Raw genomic sequence first — 24,661 nt, 5'->3', positions numbered from 1 at the left:
CTTCTTACACAATATAATTAGGCCTCATTTCAAAAGACAAAAAACCAAACACGTGTAAAAACCTCAAACTCTCTGTAGCAATTGGACAACCCAACCGTAGTTGTAAAAATTGTAGCAATTGGACCATTGTATTAGAGATTTTTTGATAACCCAGGCCAAATTTCAACCCAAAACCCAGAACAAGAAAGCATATTCCTTCTGCCCATCCATGAACCATATCTTAGTATAAAGCGATGTGACATTTAGAGTTTGGGTACAGGAGAAGTAATGAGTGGAAGGGAGGGGAGAGGAGTAGCTTGGAGGAAGAAGGAATCTACTGTTCCAAAGATATTCTGAATAACCCTCTCTTGTAGCATCGGCCCTGCCCTTCCAAATTTCTATTCGTGCTCCTGATTTGGTATGCTTCCAAAAACACTTCAAATCTACCATGCGGATAGATTTATTTAAAGCTTTAATGCGTTTAATTTTTAACATTCAACATTCGAACAACTCAATTTCAAGTAACATAAAGCAGTAACAAATAACAGTAACATAAAACAATTTCAAGGATTGCATAAGACAGACAGATTAGGGGTACAGCACCCCCTTTTGGCGACGCCCCTAATCCTTGCAATAGTAATGAAGAACATGACCTATTCAAGAACATTCATTGTTTTTGGAAAGCAACTAGGTATACAATTCTATTATGAGGGATCAAAGATCAATGCAAAATGTTCAATTTATAAGCTTTCAAAAATTTTAAACGTGATATTGGTAGGAGGAAGTAATGTCTCACAAAGGGAGTCATTTTTGAAAGTCCAAAAAAGGGAATTCTTCTTAAGTTGGGGGCATGTACCCCTAGCTCATCCCGCGCTTCTAAGTCCCCGCCCCCCTCCCAAAAAAAATCACCTGTAATGTTTTTGATCTTCAAACATCAACAAGCAGAGACATTAACCAGTGCTGTGGAGGAGCGTAAGTTTCTTTTGATCTTTGGCGCCTGTGTTTGACCTCAAGAAAATGAGAAAGTTGAAAATCGACACGCAGAAATGGTTTACACGCCTACAAAAGGTCTTAGCCGCATATTAAGCGGAGGAATCAATCAAACATGGCGAGGATAGTCCTAAACTTACTCATTTTCTTTTTTGATCAGACCTAAAGTCTTGGATAAAGAAGATGCATGGCCTAGAAAGCAGTTTCGGGTGATGAAGACATTTCACCAAGCATCTGCACGCAGGGAGATATGCATTACCGGTTTTTCAAAAGGTTTTTTGTATCAGCCGTTTTTTTCATACTTTGCGGGTTCCTACTGATTTCAAAATGGAGTTTTAAGATAAAGACCATTGGACTGATCGGGCAAGCGAAGCATGCAACATTTTCTAAGGTGAAGCGACTTACTAGTGGCGTCCTTGGCTCCGGGGAACAGTTTTCAACAGCAAGTTTTGGTGAGCGTCAATTTTATTATGAAAGCTTTAATCCTAAATTTTGATTTTGATGTATCAACTAAACTGAAACTGAGCGTTCTAAAAACACAAGGTTATCCCGTTCTCGATAAGGTTATAAACAGTTTTTGAAAGCGGATTTTTTCCAAACAATTGTTATGTATTCAGATTTCTCACTACATTTCTCATAAAACAATACGAATTTACTCGAAACTAATTTGCAGCGCGAGTTATAAATAACAGAACATCTGTTACACTCATATTATTTTATGTCATATTTAAAGCAGTTGGGTTTTAAACATAATTTTCATTAAAGCCGCCAATCTTTCTAAGTACAGATTTTATAGTCTTTATCCGGGATTCAACGGCGCTACTTACTATACAAGTTGCCAACAAGGAAAAACTACCAATTTGAAATTCACCAAGCAGATCTTCGGGATTTTTATTGTTAGAAAAAGTAAGCAAGTGAAAGTATTGTTTTTTCCAGGTTATATCTTTATACGTACAGAATATTCACTTTCGGAGATATTGAGATCTACCTGTGTACGCATGTTGACTGTAGGAACCAAAATTGTTATTATCCCAGAGGAAAACCCATGTTGACACCATCATTGTGAAAAATACTCTTAATGGTAGAAGACCCTGAGTGCAATATCGTATATGAAGTTTACTACCTCAAAGATTATATGTTCAGCTCTGAATTAAAACTGAATTAACCACTGTTTATAGAAAGGGAGTCAAAGGGGTCATATTTCAGAATAGCTACCTGAAGGTGATCTGTCTAGCTTGGTTTTGTTATCACAAAATATTTTTCTCCAGGGTTTAGAAAGAAAAAACCACTGTTTTCCATTGAAAGGTGCATTCAGTGTGTAAGACACATTTCAGTCATTTAATGATCATAATTGGAGATCAATTATCATTGAATGAGCAAAGCATTTCTGTAACACTAGGGGAGCTGTTTATTCTAAAAATTCCCTTGAATTTTGCTGATAAGCAACTTTTTGGCAAAATAAGTGATCATATTTTTAAAACAGTTAAATATATTTATAAATTTTAACAGTTATTAGCAGTGACAGAAGTTCTTAGTGGTTGTGGGGCTATCAGCCAAGAAATTGAAAAAATCAATTAAGTCAACTGGTTATCAAAATTAAGATTTTAGGGCCATTTTTGTTTTTATTATTTTCAGTGAAGTTTGATAATGCTATATTTTGTGATTCAAATGTCACTTTTTGTGATTCAAATGTCACTTTTTGTGATTCAAATGTCGCTTTTTGTGATTCAAATGTCACTTTTTGTGATTCAAATGTCGCTTTTTGTGATTCAAATGTCACTTTTTGTTATCAAAGTGTCATCAAATGAACAAGGAGAGGAACTGTAAGAAAAGAAAAAAGGTTTATGTTTTTGGTTTTTATTATAATTATAATTTAAATAACAACTTCTGCAATGATATGCATGCTTAATCTTTATGGGGAAAGTTTATAACAAACATATCATCAATAATCTGGATGCCCTATCAATGCCCTATCAGCTACAAGATAGCAAAAAAGATCTAATGAAATAATCTTTTATTATTATAAAATGGTAAACCTGATAAGCTTCTCTTCCTAGAGGTGGTATTTTCATTGAAGTAGACATCTATGCTCAACCACAACATCCAACAACACCCCAAAAGACAGCTCCCCCTTAAGCCCCACCTAGGATCCTGCCAACACCATTGTAAAATTATTAAAGTTCTTCATCCCATATTATTCCCATTTTGAATTGCCAGTTAGGTATGAAACAAAATTTGTGACTTACATTTCACTTCAGTTTTGTATTTGAAATGCATTGTTTTTAGATTAAAGCAATAAGCACATAAATGTATCGGGAGGTGTATGAAAAAGCGTTTGGCATTTTCTGGTCTTTATTTTGAAAATCTGAATGAATATGGTAGTGACATCTACCACATACATCTTAAGAAGGAGCTCACAGAGGTTCATGTTAAATCATTTAACCTCAGCTAAGAATCTAATCTTAGAGTCTTTTCAAACATTTAATATGCTTATTTTACCTCCTTCAAATTTTCTGTCCACAAGCAATTACAGGCATGAAAAAATTAAGACAGAACTTAGCTTTAAAAAAGGAGACAATTTGGATCCATTGTCAATCAGCTATAAATCACATCATTCATGTCTTACAGCCCTTGAACTCAATCATGAAAACCTATGGTAATTAGAAAGGATCTTTTTTAAAAGTTATTATGAAATTTGATACTTGTGATACTTATGAAATTGTGATTCATCTTTACCCAATAACAATATGAAATTTCAAAAATTTTCAAAAGCAAACTGGCTGAGTTAACAAGACATGAAAAACCAAACTGATATTTGCTCTCTGAACAGGTGGCAGAAACATCTGTCCATTTTTACTTTCTTACTGTAAGCTTATTTAGGTGAAAGAATTACAAAGCTAGGTTTTTCTTTCATCACTTTCACCTCAAGTTTTTTATTTTTATGATTTTGTAGTTAAGGAATATACTGAATGCCTTATATGTTGAAGAGTTGAAGATATATTGCCGTATCTTTAAAGACAAATAGTGGCATTATTTGGTAAATTATATTCCTGGCTTAAGTTATGATAAGGGTGCTGTCTTATACTATCATGATGATCGTTTCGCTATCAGATTAATAAGTCAGCTGCCACTCGTGAGGGGAAATTAACAAATTACAGCTGCTGAATTCACCCACTACAAATCTTACTGGATTTCGGTACCTGAGTCTTTGAAGTATTAAAATATTCTGTTGCATTCAAGAATTGACCTATGATTACTTGTTGAATTTAATGTGCCGGCTCTTTTGCGAGTTTCTCCGATATATTAATTTTTAATAGTTGAGGTTAAAATTTCTAGGCCGCAACATTGTTCATGATATGTCTTCTTATCTCCATCCTTTCTAGAGAAATTGGCTGTTTAGAACTACCAAATGGACCTAGGACCGAGGAGAATTTTGTGGCCTGAAAAAAATAGAAATAGCGTTGTCTCCTGTAAAATCCAATCTTTTTACGGCCATTCTTTTTAGGCCCATTTAGATCATTTTTTTCTTGCAGCTGCAGGCAGCCCCGTCAATAAATGTATCAATGTATCTTAATAGCCGGATGTGGAATCGGATGGGGCAAAGGCTTTTCTCTGCCCCTTCTAGGAGCTCATTCCTCCTGTCCTTATTTTTGATCCGGTGTCACTTGTATAATTTGAGTGACACAGCTGTTCAAATTGGATAGTGCAAGCGCGCAGAAACGTACTTTTTCGCGAGCCCTTTGTACAAGAACTCTCTACTCTCAAGGCGTGAATAAGCCACGTCTTTGTCTTTGTTTACTTTTTCGATAAAATCCCAGTTTTTCAGGACTCTCTAGAAAGAAACATTTTCAAAAATATAAAAGAACGATCAGTTTCAGCAGACAATTGCATGTCTCAATTCTAGTTCCCTTATTTTAGATTCGAACAGTTCCCAGTCCATTTGTGGCATTTCTCACTAGATCTAGCACCCCGCCCATGAAATCTTCAATTGATTTCCACCCCTTACCCAAATACTCCTGTTTTAAAAACTTGCGTAAAAAACCAACAATCTTGGACAGAGCTGTTGAGACAAACCGTTGAACACGTGCCCGGTAGCATGCATGTATCGTCCAACATCTACCCCTTCCCCCATTCATTGTTTTAGTAGAAGCGGTATCAACACTGAACTGGGGGAGGTTTGCAGAACCTCACCATCGACTGTCCAGGATTGTATAGCCCAAAGGTATATTAAAATGAAATGAAAATAACTAGAAATTTAGGCCTGCCTGGCAATTTGGATCGAGGCTCTATTTTTCTCTGGCAAAACAATGCACTGTGGACGAAAATGTTATTGCGGTATCAAATGTCAAGTGACTAGGCTGCTAAGTATCTTTTTTATTCGGTTATCGTAGAACACCACAGTTCTATTTTCTGGGCTACTTTAGACACAGAATCTGCGGTCTAAACCACAGAAAGGTGGTCAAGCCAGCTGAAACTATTACGAAATTTGTTCTTAAAAACCTCTGAGAATCCTTTGTCAACCTGCAGTTGTGTAAGGCAATATCGCTGATAAATGTCTACAACTATTTAAAGAGTCCAGTGTACAGTTAATTACATATTGACCCGTTCCTAAGACTCGTGTTCTGGACAACTTTCCTAGAAGCTTTGTTTTCTTCTTACAATGTAGGGACATTGACCTTGCCTAAGGTTCAAACTTGTAAAATACATTATTCATCCCTTTTTTGTAACTAACTTACAAATTGTAAGCATATGCTGCTCTTTTGCTGATTTTCATGACAGCTGTTTAGTCCCTCTGCCATGCTCACTCGAGGGGTCAAAGAGATGAACATAATATTCCAAAACACTCCTGCTCTGCCCTGCAATGCCATACCCTGCAATGCCCTACCATACAATGCCCTGCCATACCCTGCAATGCCCTGCCATACCCTGCAATGCTCTGCCCTGCAATGCGATACCCTGCAATGCCCTACCATACCCTGCAATGCCCTACCCTGCAATGCCCTACCCTGCAATGCCCTATCCTGTAATGCCCTGCCCTGCAATGCCCTGCCATACCCTGCAATGCCCTGCCATACCCTGCAATGCCCTGCCATACCCTGCAATGCCCTGCCATACCCTGCAATGCCATACCCTGCAATGCCCTATCCTGTAATGCCCTGCCCTGCAATGCCCTGCCATACCCTGCAATGCCCTGCCATACCCTGCAATGCCCTACCCTGCAATGCCCTACCCTGCAATGCCCTGCCCTGCTATGCCATGCAATGTCCTGCAATGCGCTGCCCTTTCAGAACAAGGAAGGATTGAGATTTCCCCATCCCACACCATTTCTCGTTGATGTTGTTTGCTTTGGAAAGTCAATTTTCGCATATGCGTCTAAACATTCCGCGCTCTACTACCTACATGTCGGCATTTGTTATACCCTTGACTATAAATGCCTTCTTAACCGACTATCTCAGGGATTACTGGCACAACAAACACTGGGTTTTATAGCTTAACGTATATTTGCAGTTTCTTTTGTCCGCACTTTTACAGTCCTTTAGATTTACAGGCGCCTTTGACATCCAGCTGAACTGTATTCACTCGGACAACCCCGGTTAAACAACCCCTCTACGACAAATGCAAAGCCACTGAGCTCTTTGCATTGCCATCGAAGTACCACTTAAACCTAATACATATCAACTACGTTCTCTACTTTCAGTGAATTTAATTGAGTAAGACTTTGAATCCTATTCTAGCGCCAATTTGCTTCTGTTTTTCGCCATGGCCTTTGGATGTTTGGATTGGAAGGTCTTTTTCTAAAATCTTTTTTACAGGTGTTGATCTTGTGATGCGTGCAACGATTGCATTTGGTAATGCTTGTTGCTGTGAAATAATGGGATGATTCACAGTCACCAGGCCGAGGAAAGCCTGTTAAAATATAGTATATTGAAGTGCCATTAACAAACCCCACTGAATTCTTTGTTTACTAAGGAAACTTTTTAAAGTTTGAGAAAATTGTCTGCTGTAGGAATGAAAGCTTTCCACGATTTGCTGTGGACGTAGAAAACTAATTACGATTCAAGTCATAGCCTGTTTTCATCAATCAGACGTAGCTCCCCTGTATCCGGACTTAAAATATTTCAGATTTATATTATGACGTTGAAAAACAGTGCTAGGACCCAGACCCCTATAAGAAGAAGTTAACAGGTTCAATTAGTTATGACAGTCTGAGCGAATAACAATCGTAAACTAATTAGAGTGTTTTCTATCATGCCAACCCTCAATGTTGGCTTATCATTAATGAACACCTGAAGATTCGTAGTTATTGTTTGAAAAACGGTGAATAGGAACAGATAAAAAAGATTGAATAGTCATCACTTTTAGACAACTCGTCATCACAGAATTTCGATTCAAGGTTCTTCATGTTGAAATGTGTAGAAGAGCGACGTGTAATGTTCAGTGGTGGCGGTGTTGATATCGTTATTTTCACTTTTTCCACAAATATCGTATACATATCTCTAGCCTGACGTGTATCTAGAATGCTTGTTTTAGAAGGCAGCTGGTACCTTGAAATGCATATTTTACAATTTTGAAGTAGGCTTGGGAGAAACCATTTTACCTGTCATTAACTAAACGCGAGTAAACAATGGCTCGGAAACTTGTTTTCAAGATTATCTGTTCTTATGTCTAGTAAGGTTGATTACAGTGAGTTACTTAATGGACTAACAAAATTTTGACGCTAACTAATTTTCCTCTAGACATGTTTTTTCTTTGACACGTCCATGTATCAGCCACCCGTGGAATCTACAGTCGTATCCTACTATTGTTTCTTACTTTTTGGTCTTACTTTGTTTCGTACTTCGAATTCACTGCAAAGTTAAAAGCCTTGCGTTTCAAGCCAACAATAAGTTAAAAATGACACAAAAGATATCTTGATCGCAAATGCGTTCATTGAGAAAACGCCGTCTGTGTTTTAGTTTACATCCAATGCATTCGATAAACACGGAGCATATTAACCTGCTGCAATTCAACTACCAGATGAATTGCCAGAATTTTGTGAATAATTGATATATGAATTTAAAGACTCTTTGCGTTAATGAATAGTCTCATTACTCTTTGCGTTAACATTAAGTTTGTTTAGTATTGTCCTTTATTTTGGTTTTCATTTTAGTATCATGGATCTGTTTGTTCAATTAGGGTAGGAAATTGCTTTTTTCTCGTTGAAAAATGAATAAGACGAAGGACGAGTGATAAAAAGCGAGATATTCGTAATTAGATGAATCAAAACCTTTGCTTCTTTCGATGGTAGCTTAGGAAATTGCTTCTCATCATATTAGTCAGGAATGACTCTTGAATTGATCAAAAAACGTGCGATTTTTTCTAATACAGCTTTCAATGGGCTAATTGACGTCATAAAGGTCTATTTTAGAGTTTAGGGTTTGGACATGGCTTGGGTCGTTCCCATCAAAATACTGTATATCATCCTAACAACAACAATCAATTGCGTTTGTCCAATCGAAGTGAAAAATGGAATTATAAAGATTGGTTATGATAAAAAAAGGAAGGGAGGGGGTTGAAAAGCTTTTCTTTCCTTTTTTTTTCTTGTCTTATTCAGATACCTACCTACCTACCTACCTACCTACCTACCTACCTACCTACCTACCTACCTACCTACCTACCTACCTACCTACCTATCTACCTACCTACCTACCTACCTACCTACCTACCTACCTACCTACCTACCAGGTCGTGTGTTATCCCAGACTCTTCTTACTATACTCTTCCACTTGACCCGGTTTGAAATAGCAGTCTTTAGCTTTGATCTTGCAATTAAGTGTCTTTCAATGAGTGATGCAAGTGTGTTAAATTAGGTCAGCGTTGTTGTTGGTTGCCAGAACAGTAGGGTGTGTAATAGCTCTCAGATTAAGGAAATTTTTTGAGGCAACATGCATTGCTATTTAATGTCCTTGTATCAGTAAAAAATTACAGTAAAGGACTAAAGGTTTTTTTTGGCGCTTTTGTAGCTGAATAGATAAGAGTTTAGCAAATAATAAGTTGTATGCAAAACTTTGGTGATATTTTTGATAATTGGAAACGAATTATATTTGCTTCAGATGATGATACTAACGACGATGACGTCAAATACCCTGTTTCTACTGGATGGGTGCAAAAAGTATTGGACAAAAATCTGACACGAGAGGAGACAGTCAATCAGCTACTCAAGGTAAACTACATCAAATTGTTAAGGCTTTGTGTCTTGTCAACCACCTTGCATTGTCATCAGTCAATGTTTGTTCAAAGAGGGTAAATAGATTGGATGTCTGTGTGAGGACGTCTCTTGAAAATTTGATTAATTTATCTCGTAACATGATAGGGAAAATTAAAAAAATATCTTTCACAAGTCCTTTTTACCTCGTAAAAATTCAAACATTGGCCAAAATCGTTCTTTGCACCGCAGTTATAGGGAAATGAATAGCATTGATAAGATTTCATCTCTTCTCATTCTAAACCTTCAGTCTGAATCGTATTATTGTTGGAAGTGAAACTTAGTATAGTCAGTTTTTTTTGTTATTGTCTGTGATGCTAAAGATGTAGAATTGTGTTGCTTCTATTTCTACCCTCTCAACAGCAATAGCCCTACATCAATTAGAGAAAGGGAGAGAGATAGGGAGAAGGAAAGGGGCCCTTTTTCAGCACTTGTCAGAGCAAAGCTGATAGTTTGTTATACGATCATTTTCATTTTACAAGCTTTTCAGAAAGTATGTAAATCATCAAACTTTAATAAGGCTGTATATTATGGTTATGATTTTGTAAACTGATATGATGAATTTTTGACTGGATGATGATACGAGTTTTGTTTCGGATGTTAATATAAAAACGATAATGTAAATTCGATTTTGTTATCAAAGCTGTTGAATCAGTTTTTATTGGTGGAATTCGTTGTAAGTGCATTTTTTGATCTTACTGTTTTGTAACAAAACCGTTTTATGTTTTATTTCCCAGTACCAACAGTTTTTCAAATGTCCGTTTTACCATTTACCAGCTTGAATTTGACGTCATTATTCTAAAGTATGTCTTTTTTCAGGAAATGGATAACCACATAACTCACATCGATGTTCCTCCAACCAGTGATGAGAATTCTCTTATTGAAGGTATCTAATCCTGTTCTTTTGTGAGATACCTTTGACCTCTTTTCTTGAAATTTACCGGTCTACAATTAGCTTTGATTTAAACTACTTAATGTAGAGTTTGAGAGAACTGGCCCAAAATCTTTTGAGCATTTTTAAAAGTATACGTTTTGGCTTCCATTTTGAGTTGCTACTGGACCTTTAGTTTTCATGTTTAATTTTATTTGATTTAGTTTTTATCGCCATGATTCACAACTTTGATGCAAAAATCCGAATGAAATGATGTTGAAATTTTCGAATGCATCTAAATGAAAGGAGACGGTGAAAATTGTATTGTAAGAACCCTCTTTCGAAACTTGCCCCATCTACCCTCTTCTTTAACATTCAACTCTATTGAAATAAATCCAGATATCCTTAGTCCACTACAGTGCTATCTTGCCAAGGTTAGTGCTTTCATCTGAATTTTTTTGTCCTTTCCAGTTCGCACCGATGTCAATTTGGAGCCACATACTACTGCCACTAGTGTCCCAGCATTGACAGAAACAACACGACCTACTGTAATTAAACAAATGAAGCGGAAAAGAAAGAAGCGGAAACGACCAAATAAGAAAGTATGTATTGTTTAGGTAAATCTATACAAGGTCAGTTGCAGTGTTACTGTTGTTCTAATTTTCTTTGTTCTAATTGCTTGTGATTCTAGATGACATGTTTAAACAAGACAAGTTGTTGCATATTTCCCTTACTGTGTTACCCCGAGTATACGACATTTTTTAGTCCTCCTTGATTGATTGGCCTCATTATAATATCAAATTGCAGAAAAGCATCCCCAGAAAAGAGCGTTTATCTGAAATATATAGAAAATATAGAGAAATTACCTAAAAGGATCTTATTATCTAAAAGGATCATTTCTATCCAATTTTTAAAAGAATCTGTTTCGTGCATTTTCTTTAAGGTTGAGAGTGATTACTTCTCTAATTTTTTTGTTTATTTGCCTCCTTGGGAGTAGGTTTCTTACCTTGTGTTACTGATAACCAATTTTGTGATGATAACCAAAAATCTCCTTTTATAAAGTCACCAATTTGGGCACCGGTCGGACTTCTCTTTTATCTTGTTCAAACAAACAGTTTTACCTATTGGTAAACTATTTTGCATCTTCCTAGTTTGCAGGCTACCTGAATCTACATGTTTGGCAAGCTTGGTGTGGTAGCACTGTTGAGGACCTAAAAAGAAACAAGCATTTTCCACTTTATCCGGACATGCGGACAACAACAGACGAGTTGTTTGTCCGGCATGGGGAGCGTAGCTATGGTCAACGAATCTACGGATTTCTACATCCTCCAAAATCAGGTATAAAGTAATCTTTCTTTTCTATATCTTATAGATTCTAGTACAAAATACGAAGAAACTATATATAATTAGATTGAAAAAAACACGAGATACCATATCATAGTAAAACAGAAAACCTAATCAGACGCAACGACTTCTTTGTTTATCTATGTCAATTGAATCTGAAATAGGTATCCAATTGTTATCTTAGGGGCCGAATTCTTTATTGACAGTTTCTTTCAAGACATTTTCTTGTACGTATTTCAGTTTATTGATTTAATGTTATAATTTTGCATTGATCCTCAAAAGCCCTAAGTAAAGAAAGACCAAGATAATTTTATTTAAAGAAAAAAGGCATTGTATATTTTTGTCACCTCAATGAGGAATTTGTTTTGAAATTGTCGAGAGAAAACTTCTTTGATATATACCAGACAGAAACTTTGTTAGTACATGGATTTACTCATGAGTTAAATCCTTGACAAGCTCGCGAGTTTTTTCAATGCCTTCGTGTTTGTGTTTTGAGGGTTTTCAAATAGACTCTTGATTTAGGGATTGTTTGGCGCCTCCCTAAAGCTGCAGAGAATGATAGTTGATACAAATGGACTGTCGAAATTCCTGCCCTCTTCTTTTTTTAACAAAATAAAATTTGAAGATTTTAGAAGGGATTTTGTCTGACAAGTGTAATTCCTTATATTTACTTCCTTGTTTTATTTCCAGGAAATTACACTTTCTACTTGTCATCAGATGACAATTCTGAATTATGGCTTAGCACCTCTTCTTCTCCTGATAAAATCCGGAAAATTGCCTGGCTTGGTAACGCAACGGATTCGGACAACGTACCTGTAGCTTACTTCTCCATGTCCGATTCACAGATATCGAAGAAAATACAACTCTCTCGTGACCAGATGTACTACATTGAAGTATTGCATAAGCAGAATGCATTCTCTGACCATGTTCTAGTTTCGTGGAAAGGCCCGGCCATCCCAAAAGTCAAAAAGATAACCGGACGATATTTGTCCGCATATGTTGACGAGTTTGAGCTGAGTTCTGACGTTAATATACTTGCGGAATATATACCGGAAACCAGAGCGAGTTTCCCAACTCATCATCACGGTACGTTGAGCGCCAGCCCGCTTCTGCTTAAAAATCTATCGCAGTTTGGAGCGCAAGATCAGCGAGACCATTTTCACCTGACACCTTTTATTGATGACTCAGATGTCGCCAGTATTCTGCCAATTTGCCGGTATAGTCCAAGTTATTTAGTCGACTTCGAAGTTAACCGGTACGAAGGAGTTTACCTTATTCACGAGACTGCAGTTTTTCCGGATGACAAAACCGAACTTACTCATATGATTTCAATTACCGATTGTGACGTCCGGAATAGAGACTCCCACCGGAATTCATTACGACCGACTGCTTCAGGGGCACATTCCGAGTCCAACTCGAATGAAAACTCGGACTCAGAGTTTCAGATGAAGGCAAAAAGCAAAGCCTCCCGGTATGGGACTTTAAAACTTGGAAGTAGTTTTGATTCACTTCTAGGAAAATTGAAAAAGCGTTTTAAAGATTTTAATACATACATGAAAAGTAATTTGCGAATATTTGGTAGTTCTAAAAATAGAGAAGTTAATTCAGTTTTATCCAAGTCTGCAAGGAATGCCAAGGTGCGAATAAATGGAAAAAGGATGAAGAAAAAAAGTGAAATTGAGTCGGATAAACAGAAAACAAAGGAGAAAATAAATAGAGGAAGAGGTTTTGGGACTAGAGAAACGTCGACAATGTATGATAGTAGCCCAAAAAGTAAGAAAATGAAATTAGGCGAGGAAAAGGCAGGAGATAGATTATCAAGCCCAAGATACCTCCCGGAAAATAAGCTGGAAGAAAAGAGTGACAGGAAAGTTTCTGGCAAAGACAACTTGTCGCAGGACAAAAAAGAAAAACGTAGCCATTTTGATAATTATGAGGAGGAAGATAATGACGATGAGTTTAATGAAAATGACAAAGTGCTTATTGGAAAAGATGGATTTGTACGATTGAGGCCATTGAAAGAGGATGATTCTGATGAAAACGGTGAAGAAGTGGATGCGAGAAACAAATTATCGATGGATGCAGAGAATGCAGAGAGGGAAATGTCTCCAGAAGAGAACACGGATCAAATATTCGTCAAAGACCAATCTAGAAAGCGTCCAGCCAATGACGGGTATGAGGCAATGCCAAAAGGGCGGAAGCTGCTCGGTGTGAAAATAAACAAAAACCTTATAGATGCTTCAGAAACTGATGATGAGGGCCTGCCAGCAACATGGAACAATTTTCACCGGTCTAAACCAATTTTTGTGCCGATTGCAGGTGTTGAAAACGAGAATAAATCTTTACCGGCTTTAAAACCTACGCAACGGTCCCGGTTTTTAAGAAGGGCGATTTCGAGCCGGAAAGAAAATACCGAGGAATCAGAGCCCTTTGAGATAAAGAGCTATTACAAAAGGTTCAACATAACATCGAATCGTGACGTCATAAATAAGTTTAAGGTATTCAAGTATGCTTTTTATGACATGATCAAAGACCTGCCTAGGCTGCACAGCTGGAAGTTCCATCAGGATGTCACGTCATGCAAAAGTGACGGAAACCTACGCCTGAATGAAAAAGTATGTGGTTTTTATATTTTTCTTTTCTTAGATATAGATTAATATCGTCTTTAATAATACTTCTTTGATAATGATCGTAAATGACATACAATTCCGATAAAGATCAAGCTATGGAGAATAAAGTGAAAGATGATAAAGTGAGAGGCTCTGTCTGTACTTACTTTTTTGTATCAGTAATGGGTTCACTAAAGAACCTCGAATAAAAGCTTTTATGAGGATTTACAAACTCTTGAAAATAAAGTTTTTCTAGCTTCCAGTCTAATTGACATGAAACAGATTATCTAGATCTGTTCCATATCATGGTTCGGTGACCTGCAAGAAGGAAATAGCCGATGATGACAATTTGATGGCGACAAGCCGACAAGACTTTGATAAAGCATTAATCCATTAATTTGCAGCCGATATTTTCAGAGGCCATCAAATTTTGTTTTTTTTGGTAATAGAAAATGTAATTGTTTCCGGAGAGACTGTTTTTCCTTGCTGGTTGTTTTCCAAAGACATCTTTGCTTCTTCATTTTAGTTTCTGATTCGCATATTCATAATAAAAAGATTATATTTTTTATATTTAACGTTCGTCTTTTGCGGCTTGGATTTCCCCTGTTTTGATAGTTGCACATATTCTAAGTGAAAGTTTTGTTCAAAGGAGTTATATTCTGTGACCGATCGTTCTGTTATCCTGCTAGGTTGCCACAAGCATTGTAGACAAATACATGAGAGCACTGAAGCAAAAACACGGAGAGTAAGTATTGTCTTCCTTCCATTTATGAACTCTTAAACACGTACGCCAATCATAGTTGTTTCTTTCTATCATCTCCAATCTGTTTGGCCATCCACTTAGACATCCTGTTATCGATGGGAGATCGCCGCTTGGTATTTTGAAACGTTCTATCTGACGTAAATTCATGTAAATTCGATAGAATTATTATCATAGAATTCGTTGACCTGCAGCTCTTGTCACGATTTCTCTCCGCCTGAATTCAACATATCGTTTGACTGGGAAATTGTACTTTCGGAAAGCCTTTTAAACTAACAAAAGATCTCTATTACTTACACTTCATGTATTGCTAATAACTTGGTCTACAATTTTTCTCAATCTCTTACCTTTCATCGCCATTTCATGTTATGCCTTTCTGAGAATACTCTAAAAGGAGGTGCTGTGTTGAAGAACCCCCCTTTTATTAAGGGGACCTGTGTATTAAAGGATTGTTGTTGGAAGAAGGCAGTTTTTGAAGGATGACATTTCTTTTAGTTTTTAATATGGACGGCGAACAGGTTTTATAACCACTTTCTCAGATAACTTCTCGTGTGGAGAGGATTTGAGAACTTCGGTTGAAACGGCGACCTGTTATGTACTTAGACATGTCTTAATCTACAATCTCTCTTTTTTGGAAAGTAATACATCAGAAGGAGGTGAGTCTTGAACACGTGCGTAAACACATGGCCATTTCCTTCCATGCCACCAATTCTGCTCAAACCAGCCAACCAACCAAGACAGATTTTTAAAATAGCATCTCTTTGTCTTTCAGTAAATATGTCTTAAAGAAGATAATAAATGTAGAGGAAAACCACGATGTGATAAATGGAGATCGCTATCTCATTGAGCTGGTTTGTATTTCTGTCTTTTGATATTTTGTCGCTTTCTTTTTATCGCGTTCATAGAGATACCTACTCATCCTGTGTTTTTATTTTTAGTTTTCTATAGTTCAGTAACATATCTGTAAACCACGTTGTCACGCGCTGAATACCAGTTCTGGATTGCATACAGCGAACTTTCTAGCTGATAAAAGATTGTTTGTTGAAAACACTTTGAGGTTTCAATGCACAACTACAGTGTCATAAAAACGTACACAACAAAATAATGTCCGATCATTTTTAAATAAGTAGATTAAGATGATTTGATTGTAATTTCATGCAATGACCTGAAGCATCAGGATCGCCTTCCGTGTATCCGCAATTTTTCCAAGGCTTTATGTTATAAGCATTAATGCATATATGAGCACCATCAATATCCTCACCAGCGTGAGTGATCCATGAAAGACGACATTTGTCCATATCGTTTCCTAGAAAACTTTGGCTTATCTCCAAGCTTGTTTATTTCCACGTATTTTCTAGGAAATCTGTGGATGATGAAGGCATTACTTCTTGTCTTGCATTAAGAATGGCCTGACATACGTAAACCCAGCATTTAGCAGAGAGGTCACGCAACGCAGCTTGCTGTCTTCTATAGTGTCATTTCGAATGGCTTAGCAAGGGGAATGATTGTCCTGAAATTAAGCCTGATTTGATTCTTCAGATATCACTACCATCTTAGGTTTACCTAGCTAGATTGTTAACACAACAACAAGCAATCCTTGCAGTATTTAATTTGCTTTCAAAATAGCCATGCAAAAAATGACAATCCTTACATGTTACCGAATGTTAATGTAAACAGATTTCTTCCAGTCAAAATATTTAACAATATTACCAAAACAGATGTCTCGCACATTCTCAATCTTCTGAAGATACTGATCATAACTTGAAGACTGGAGAAATAAAACGACAATTAATTATTAATAGGTATTCCAAGACTTGATTAGCATGCGGGTGTTTCGTTCTGATACTCTGGTGCCTCCTTTTCATATCCTTGGTTCAAGACCCGAGCTTTTGATATGATGGTTGCAAGGGTAATGATCGTAGCCACCGCGATTTCTTCTTTCACTCAGATTGCTAGAGTGTCGTTTGCTGTTAAGCATCATCTTTACTGTAGATCAGTTTGTCTAATCAGCCATTTTGCTTCTGAGTCCATGGCTTATGTAGAGTGACAGCGAGGCTTAGAATGTTCTACTGTTGTTCAAAATTTTTCTTTGGTCTGATTAAGATTGATTTTTTCCTAGGATTTGAAGGTAAAGGGGCAAGGTTAGGCTTTTTTATCGTTTTTTAAAACTCGTTGCATCTTCTATTTATTTTGAGGCATCTTACATCAATCACGGGAATCTTTAAAATGATTGTAAATGAAGCGACAATGTTCACAATACGACGTGAAATATTTTGCTGTTTGTTGACATTGTGCACAAAGCAAAGAAGGGAATATTAGTCTTGATGTTATGTCATTGTTCCATTGGTAGTTAAATATGATCTTTCTTGAAGGAAACGGGAGAAGAATTGAGAATTGAGGGTAGAATAAGAAGGGAAAAAGTGTTAAAGTTTGAACAATCTCGGATCTTCTCATATCCTTTTGATAATTTCAGATCCTTTTGATAATCTTTGCTCATATTCAGGATAGTATTAAAAGTAAAAAATTATCCATTTCAGGGGAGAAGTCAGTCCGTTTGTCAAGATACGTGTACCAGCAGCTTGGAAATACAAATCTTTGTCAGCCGGAGGGATTTCAGTGGAATCGACACACAACTGTACATGTTATTGTGCCAGGTGAGAGCACAATTGACCAACATAACTGTTTTTATGTTGCCCTAAGTTCCGTTGTTGGTTTTAAATAACCTGAGATTTGCCCGACTGGGGAACACAATGCATTTTATTTTAGTTAATTACTGGCAAGTTGAACTGTCTTGGCATAAGTTTATAATGCTTTTCTTCACGTTAGTGTATCTTTTAAGTCGTAGCCTGTACCAGGGATATAGGCTTTTCTACTTCAAGGGGAAATTGGGACCAGATACAAAGCATACTAAATCAACCACCAGGGAAGCAAGAATTAAATTAGGAAAACTTCGTCTAAACCACAGAAAACATTTTCTCTGCACTGCCCTTGTCATATTTCGATTGTTATCAACCTGACAACTAAACTCAGTGAAACACAAGGAATCAGGATAAAAACAAAATCCACCCAATGACGTAACACTAGCAAGACTAGCTCTTAAAAGAACCAGATGGAGCCATTTGTCCCTGTATGTCTGCACCTGCCGCTTAGAGAGCAATTACTGTAGCCGTGTTGTTTTTTCCAATTTCAGTTAAAAATCAGGGAAGATGGGTTCAGCATTTTATTGACAACATGGAGAAGGTAATCTTTTGTCACTCCTTTTTCATTCGCATCTGAATATTCAGTTACTTGTGTATATATGGCGTTTCTTCTCTCGTGATTCCAAGCAGCTAACAGACTTTTGTCGTATCCAGCATTCAATTGCAAATAAATTTATAAATCTTCCTTAGTTTTTTCTTTTCTCTGTTTAAACCTTCCTTCGCTTGTGAACACAGAAATAACGGATGTTTTTACCAATTTCTTCCTAGATTTATTTGGAAACACTTGATCAGCACCTCAGCGTGATTATTGTTGATTTCAATAGCACTGACATCGATATCGAATTGTCTTTGAAGAGCAGCAAGCTCAAGAGGTGTGTCCATGTTCAAGTTTCGCCTTAAACTCAAGCTCAAAGCTTTTCTCAACATTAAACGTATTGCTTGTTTTCAGTATAATCATTTATTTTCTAAGATATAGATTAAAAAGCTAGAAATGTAAATATCAGCGGATGGATTCATTATGTTTGAACGTATACAATAGACTCATATATCTCTGGTTAGTTTTAAGAATTTTTTACGTATTTCCTAGCAAAATTTTTGCCTTTGCAGATACAAACTCATAAAGCTCGATGGACCATTCCAGCGCGCACTTGGTATTCAAGCAGGAGCTGATTATGTCAAGGTTTGGATAACATTTTCTAAATTTACATTTTAATTGTGGAATAAAGCAAATGGCCAATTTTCAGATTTTTATTCAAGTCATTGCAGTTCAACATTGTTTTTTTTAACCAGTAGCTGTCACTTTGGCTGTTCTTGATATCTGAAAATTATTCACGATACATCTGAAAGATATGTTTTTTCCCCAATTTTTATAGGTACTTGTTTCCATCATTTTCCTGTTTTATAAGTATTGGTGTAGAAGTTTATGCCTTCAATTTTGCAACATTCTTATCTTAATTCAAGTGTTTTGGATTTTGTTCATATCTACTCGGGCTGCTAGAACGATTGGCTCCTCGATCATAAATTCACCCCCATCAATCATGAACTCGCCCCCATCAATCATAAACTCACCCCATCAATTATAAACTCACCCTCTAAACCCTATACTAACCCCTCCAGAATCACAGAATCCTATCTACTGTTGTTTTCTCTTACACCTCTACGCCTCGCGATATCGATGCCCCCTATCATCCTTTTGCATGCCAGTCTATTGGACAGAATAGATTGTTCCTTGATTATGGCTCTGATGCTGTAGTCTAGAGAATAACACTATTTTCTAGTACTAAGCAAGGCATAGGGTAGCGTTTGTAACACTATGATAACTACGATCACTACGAATCACTACGAATCACTACGAATCACTACGAATCACTACAATCAGTTGATAGGCGATCAAATCCTTCTACCTTATTTACATTGACAAGCAACGTCAACTAAAAGCTTCCTTTTGATAACAATTATCTCTTCGGAACATCGCGGTTTCCGGCAAAGGTATACCTGAGAAGGAAACAACTTGACCAGAATACAAAGCAACTTATGGTACAATGAATATTAGATTTGATGCTGAAAACCTTTTTGCGAGTAAAATATCGATAGCGGTTTCGTCAATGTGGATATTTATTATCCAGCAACCACATTTACACCAAGAGGCGGACGATTGTTAAGTCCATTTGATATGAATAATCAAACGAGGTTTTCGCGTTCTTCTTGCTATGGCTTTCCGATAATCTCATTAATGATAACAAAGTAATGCGCCTAGTTTTCATTCATATCAAAGGATGCTCGAGGCAAGCTTGAGATTTACATATCCAGAATCTTCAACATCCCAACTTAGTGCCCCTGAATCAAGAGTATGGATAGACTTGCTTTTCTTAAGCTTTGTAGCTTTCCAGGTGGCCCGTCTAACTGTTAATAACCCTCTGCGATGTTGTCTTTGATCCTATCAAAGCTTATTGTTCCGATGTGAAATTAGTGTCGTACAACAATTTTTAGTTTTCATTTTAACTGATGTTGTATCTTCTGTTTGCCTCGAAAATCAATTCAAAAATCAAATGTTGCCACCAGCTCTGGTAGAGTGAAATTGGTGATAGGGGTGGTCCATCTGACGACGTCCTTCTTGCCTTATTCGTCTCAGATTTCCATGCCAAGTGTTTTTTCCACAGACATTTCTTGAAATAGACAACCTTCCCCTACCCACTGCATTTTCGTCATTTTTCAAAAGATTTATGCTAACCATGTTGGTATTTATGCGAACCCAATGCTACATAGAAATCTTCAACTACCTTTAGCTTTCTCCATAGCATTTCGAATGTACGATTACCATTTTTGAAATCTTTATTACTCTTTGTATTATCAATATGATTTGCTACTTTGAAACCGCTCATTTCTTTTAATGAATTTAGTTTCTCTTTTTTCTCCAAATTTGAAGTTCCTTATTTTTTTGTTAGAATCCACATGACATCATCTTCACCTGCGACCTTCACCTCGAAATACCTTCGTCTTTGATTGACAGCATTCGAAAGGTGAGTTGCCATTCTGGCGAACTTAGCTCCTAGATGATTTCTTATACATTTAATTCATAAGCACATCTCCTTTTTGTAACCGCTACTGCAAGGCAGTACACTCATAACGCTTTGGCTTAAAAGAAGAACAAAAATGAACTTTAACAAAATGAACAAAAGTATTCTACTTTGTTTTTTCCATTTGATATTTTGGTGTGTTCCTAATAATAGTTTTCATTTCTGACATTGTTTTGTAAGCAGGTCCATTAATACTCTAAATATTCTTCTTGGTGCCGTCTTTATAAATCAGTAAGCACCTTGCCCCCATTTTCTGACATTTCTCAGTTTAATCATAAATGAAACATTGATTGTTGTCCCTCTAGCACTGTGTGGAAGGCAAAATGGCATTTGCTCCAATTGTCGTTCGATTGGACTGCGGCTATCTCCCAGAGAATCCATATGGTGAGCATCTATTTCAATTTTGATATTTATTTTGACATATGAGCATCTTCATGATGTTTTGACATGTTATACCGAATAATCATTGTCAAAATTTATTGATCGATGCCCTCGTAAAATCTTCGTTTGCTCGAAATAAACTGTGGATTTTACTCGAAGAATAATCTAGATTCGGACAATGAGATAGCTTGTTGAAGTTTACTCAAACACACACAGCTGCCCATAAAAACAGAGTTTTGTTAGCAAAGATTTACAAGCTCTTCTCTTTTTACTGTACATCTAATCTCTTCACATTTCCTATTAAAATGTGGGTTTAACAGGGTATATAGTGGATGGTGATGCAAAAATTAAGGAGTGATGGGGGGGGGGGGGGGTAAACCGTCCATTAATAAGCATAGGGTGCATTAAATCACAATGGTACATGGTCGTGGTAGCTGAAACTGTATGAGTTGAAGTTGCCTTTTTAAATGTGCTTATATTTCATTCTTGATTTATTGTAGGCCTTTGGGAACTGCAAGGCTATGGCTTGTTTGCGATTTGCAAGTCAGATTTTGACAGAGCTGGAGGGATGAATACCGAAGAATTCAAAACGAAATGGGGAGGCGAAGATTGGGAGATGCTTGATAGGCAAGTATTATCAGTTATCCATGCGCACACTACAAAACCCTTCGATAGAAATGTGTTTCCCTAACTGTGAATCTTTGTCCAACAGTCACACAAGAATCATAATTATCACAAGCATTAGATTGGTAGCTCAGTATAGACAAGGTCACCTTATTGCCAGAATGTCCGATTCTCGTGCCATTCTCGCGATGAATTTTAACTGTTCTTCTTAAATTCTTTCCCTCTTCATCAAACTCTGCACAACTCTCTGTTCAGTTTCATTTGCTTTTGCTTATCCCCCTACACCTTCCTCTCTTTGATGGTTATTGTTAAAACATATTGGATAATGGAGCCATAGGTCCAAGACACTTTATTGACGACCAGATAGTTTTGTTCGGCTTTGGGAGGGGGAGGGGGGAGGGGGGCAGTTTGATAATGAATAGAAACAAATACGTCTTGATTCGAAACACTAAATGCATAGTTACCGTGAACTAGGCCGCTCATAGAATCTTTTAGCCAATACCAAGTTTTCATTAACACTCGAGTCAATATGCTGTTCTCATTGTCATTCAATACTTGGAAACAATGAGAATTCTTGGAAAAAGGTGTTATTATTGACCTTTTACTTGTTAATCGTCAAATACAATACATAGTGCGTTACTCTTTTATCTATATTTATGGCTTGTTGTCAGAGTAGAGAATGTTTTAACAACTTTAACTCTCACCCCAAGAAGTCCTGATGACCCTTGCACCTCCCCAGAAAGTTCATTCGAGAATTATTGTCACCCCACAATTTTCAATCAAAGGTTTTTTATCGTCATTTTATTAGATCCCGTTTTTTATTCTTGATATTAATTTTTGTAGAATATTATCAAACAAAATCGAAGTAGAAAGACTCCGAATACCAAAATTTTATCACTACTTTCACTCGAAGAAAGGCATGTGGCTGAAGTCGTGAGCACCCAAGAATTTGTTCAATACTCCAGCATGATTAGCACATTTTAGCACTTGATGTTGATGGCCCGGAAAGAATTTTCAGTCTACGAGCCGAGCCTTAAAGGCGTCAGTTTTTTAGAAAGATTGTTAGGGTATATTCTAAAGGTATGCGAAATGAAGAAACTACAAAAACATTTGACTAAATTGAAAAAACCCGCTCCATTTGTAATTCACTCGGCTTTAAAAGTCATCCGGTTATTGTGATCCGGTATATCCCGTTTTTTAAAAACAGCTCCGATGTATCTAATATTAAAGAATTGCAAAATTGTTTTAATTCAGATGTACTACATCAATATCAGCTAACATCGTTAAACCTTTAAATTATTCTTAAAATCTATCCGGATTTCCTTTATAACGAATGGCACTTTTTGCGTTTTTAGTCATAGTGACATTGAAAAACTTTATTTGCAGCCTTTACAATTAAATTTTTATTGCTTTGTCTTTTATTCGTTATAATGTTTCACTTGTTTAACTTTCCAAGTCATTAGGGTAGCTTTCCTAGGGGAACTTTCGCTCTGAGAGGGGCCATGGAAACAGGCACATTTTGGTATAAAAAAGTGTTGTATTTATTTGGTTGGTTTCATTTATTTAGAATTTGACCTTTACGGACTCATTGTTCTAAAATCCAAAAAGATTACTGTTTCGTTTTTGATCATTGATTGATCATATTGACCATTTATTTTCGATTTGGAAATATAAATACTAGATGCCAAATCTTTGGGCCAGATTTTCCGAAAAAGGCTGATGATTGTTTTGTCTTTCCTCTCAGTTGTGTTGTGCCTAATCGAGGCTGTTTTTCCAGGTTGTTGCTACGGGAGACATGTTCAGTAGATCATCCCGTTTTGTAAATTCTCCGAAAACGGAGTTTTCCGCTTTTAGTCCTGCTCTGGCTAGCTCTCGCTTAGTTTTGCAAAGGTTAAACAAAGCTGACAAAGCAGTAGAGGTATTCCTGCAAGAGGTTATTCTCCCCAAGCACTTCACGAGCCCCCTGTTCTACGAGTGAGGATTGCAAATATATAATCACCATGTAGTAGAGCTCTTACGATGTATATCCTCTAGTCTCGGGGTTATGCGAAAATCCTTTCTTTTATAAAATGATTAATCGTATATCTCGAAGATAAGTGATCTCGAAGATCGGTCCAAATTATTGTCATTAAATTTTCTAGCTGGTTTCGCCATAAATTTACGAGAAAACCAAAGTACTTTTGAAGGGGATATTATTTTATTGGGTTTTTATATTTCAAGTTTTATTCTATCATATTTTATTCAAATTTTCTTACTTTTCTTTCGTCATAGAAATTGCGTTCTAATTTTAGTTAAATTATCTTCATTGTAATCAGTAGTCAAGAAGTCAGGGTATTTCCTCTAAGTAGTTTTATACAAAATTTAAATGATCCTGCCCTGACCTTTTGCACAAATTCCTTTTCTATCAAACTTCTATTAAGTTTCAAAATCATTTATTTTACGGCTTTTAGAATGCATACCGCCATCTAAAGCACCTTTGGGAAAATACCCACGTGAGCACCCTTATGAGAATTCCCCATAGAATTTCTTAAACAATCAGCTCCACAATGACCAGTTCCCAAGATAACAATGATTCACTTTCAAAACAACTAGTCGAACGCAACTGCTCAGTGAATAGCCTAAGAGTTTTTGGTTCTAGCTTCGATTTGCTCCTTTACAATCGTTTTCAATAGGTAAGTTAATTTTAAAAGATGTTTTGCACACTATAATTGTTTATATTAAGCTTCACCGTGGATAAAATCGAGATTCTTAGCTGTAAGTTAGGCCAACAGCACAAAATTCAGAATATATGTTTCGTATTCATTGTACATTCAGTAAATTACCGAATAATTGTATTTAGCCCAGTATTAGGTAGATATACTCAATCATCGCCGTTCGATTGAAAAAATATGCAAACGAGCTTCTTAGAACTTTAGATGCTTTTCGTTAGTTTAAAGTTCGTTCGAACAGAAATATATGTTTATATTATAGTTTGACCTTATATTGTCCTGAGAGGAATATTTTGATATCTTTAAAAGGTGAATTCTCGAGGCTTTTTTGTTGCTTTGATTTCTTCACGGATACATCAGTCACTGACTACTTG

The 24,661-nt window shown here is 36.6% G+C and overlaps 1 protein-coding gene across 1 annotated transcript; it reads left to right on the top strand.

Moving 5' to 3' along the window:
- Positions 1–961: 961 nt before the first annotated feature.
- Positions 962–24,603, top strand: LOC135680864 (beta-1,4-N-acetylgalactosaminyltransferase 3). Its single transcript, XM_065195071.2, has 17 exons — positions 962–1,421; positions 9,063–9,172; positions 10,034–10,100; positions 10,557–10,687; positions 11,237–11,423; positions 12,120–14,044; positions 14,728–14,783; positions 15,571–15,649; positions 16,918–16,939; positions 17,336–17,452; positions 17,989–18,038; positions 18,266–18,369; positions 18,605–18,677; positions 20,443–20,517; positions 20,880–20,958; positions 21,456–21,582; positions 22,423–24,603. Exons 1-17 carry the CDS (start codon positions 1,220–1,222, stop codon positions 22,514–22,516), a joined length of 3,498 nt encoding a protein of 1,165 aa, XP_065051143.2. The 5' UTR covers positions 962–1,219; the 3' UTR covers positions 22,517–24,603.
- The last annotated feature ends 58 nt before the right edge of the window (positions 24,604–24,661 follow it).

This window comes from Rhopilema esculentum, chromosome 18 (assembly GCF_057945365.1).
Source record: "Rhopilema esculentum isolate cy_ngs chromosome 18, ASM5794536v1, whole genome shotgun sequence".
NCBI classification, from domain to species: Eukaryota; Metazoa; Cnidaria; class Scyphozoa; order Rhizostomeae; family Rhizostomatidae; genus Rhopilema; species Rhopilema esculentum.
Note: the sequence above shows the minus strand (reverse complement) of the source record. Positions and strands in the feature narration are given on the sequence as shown.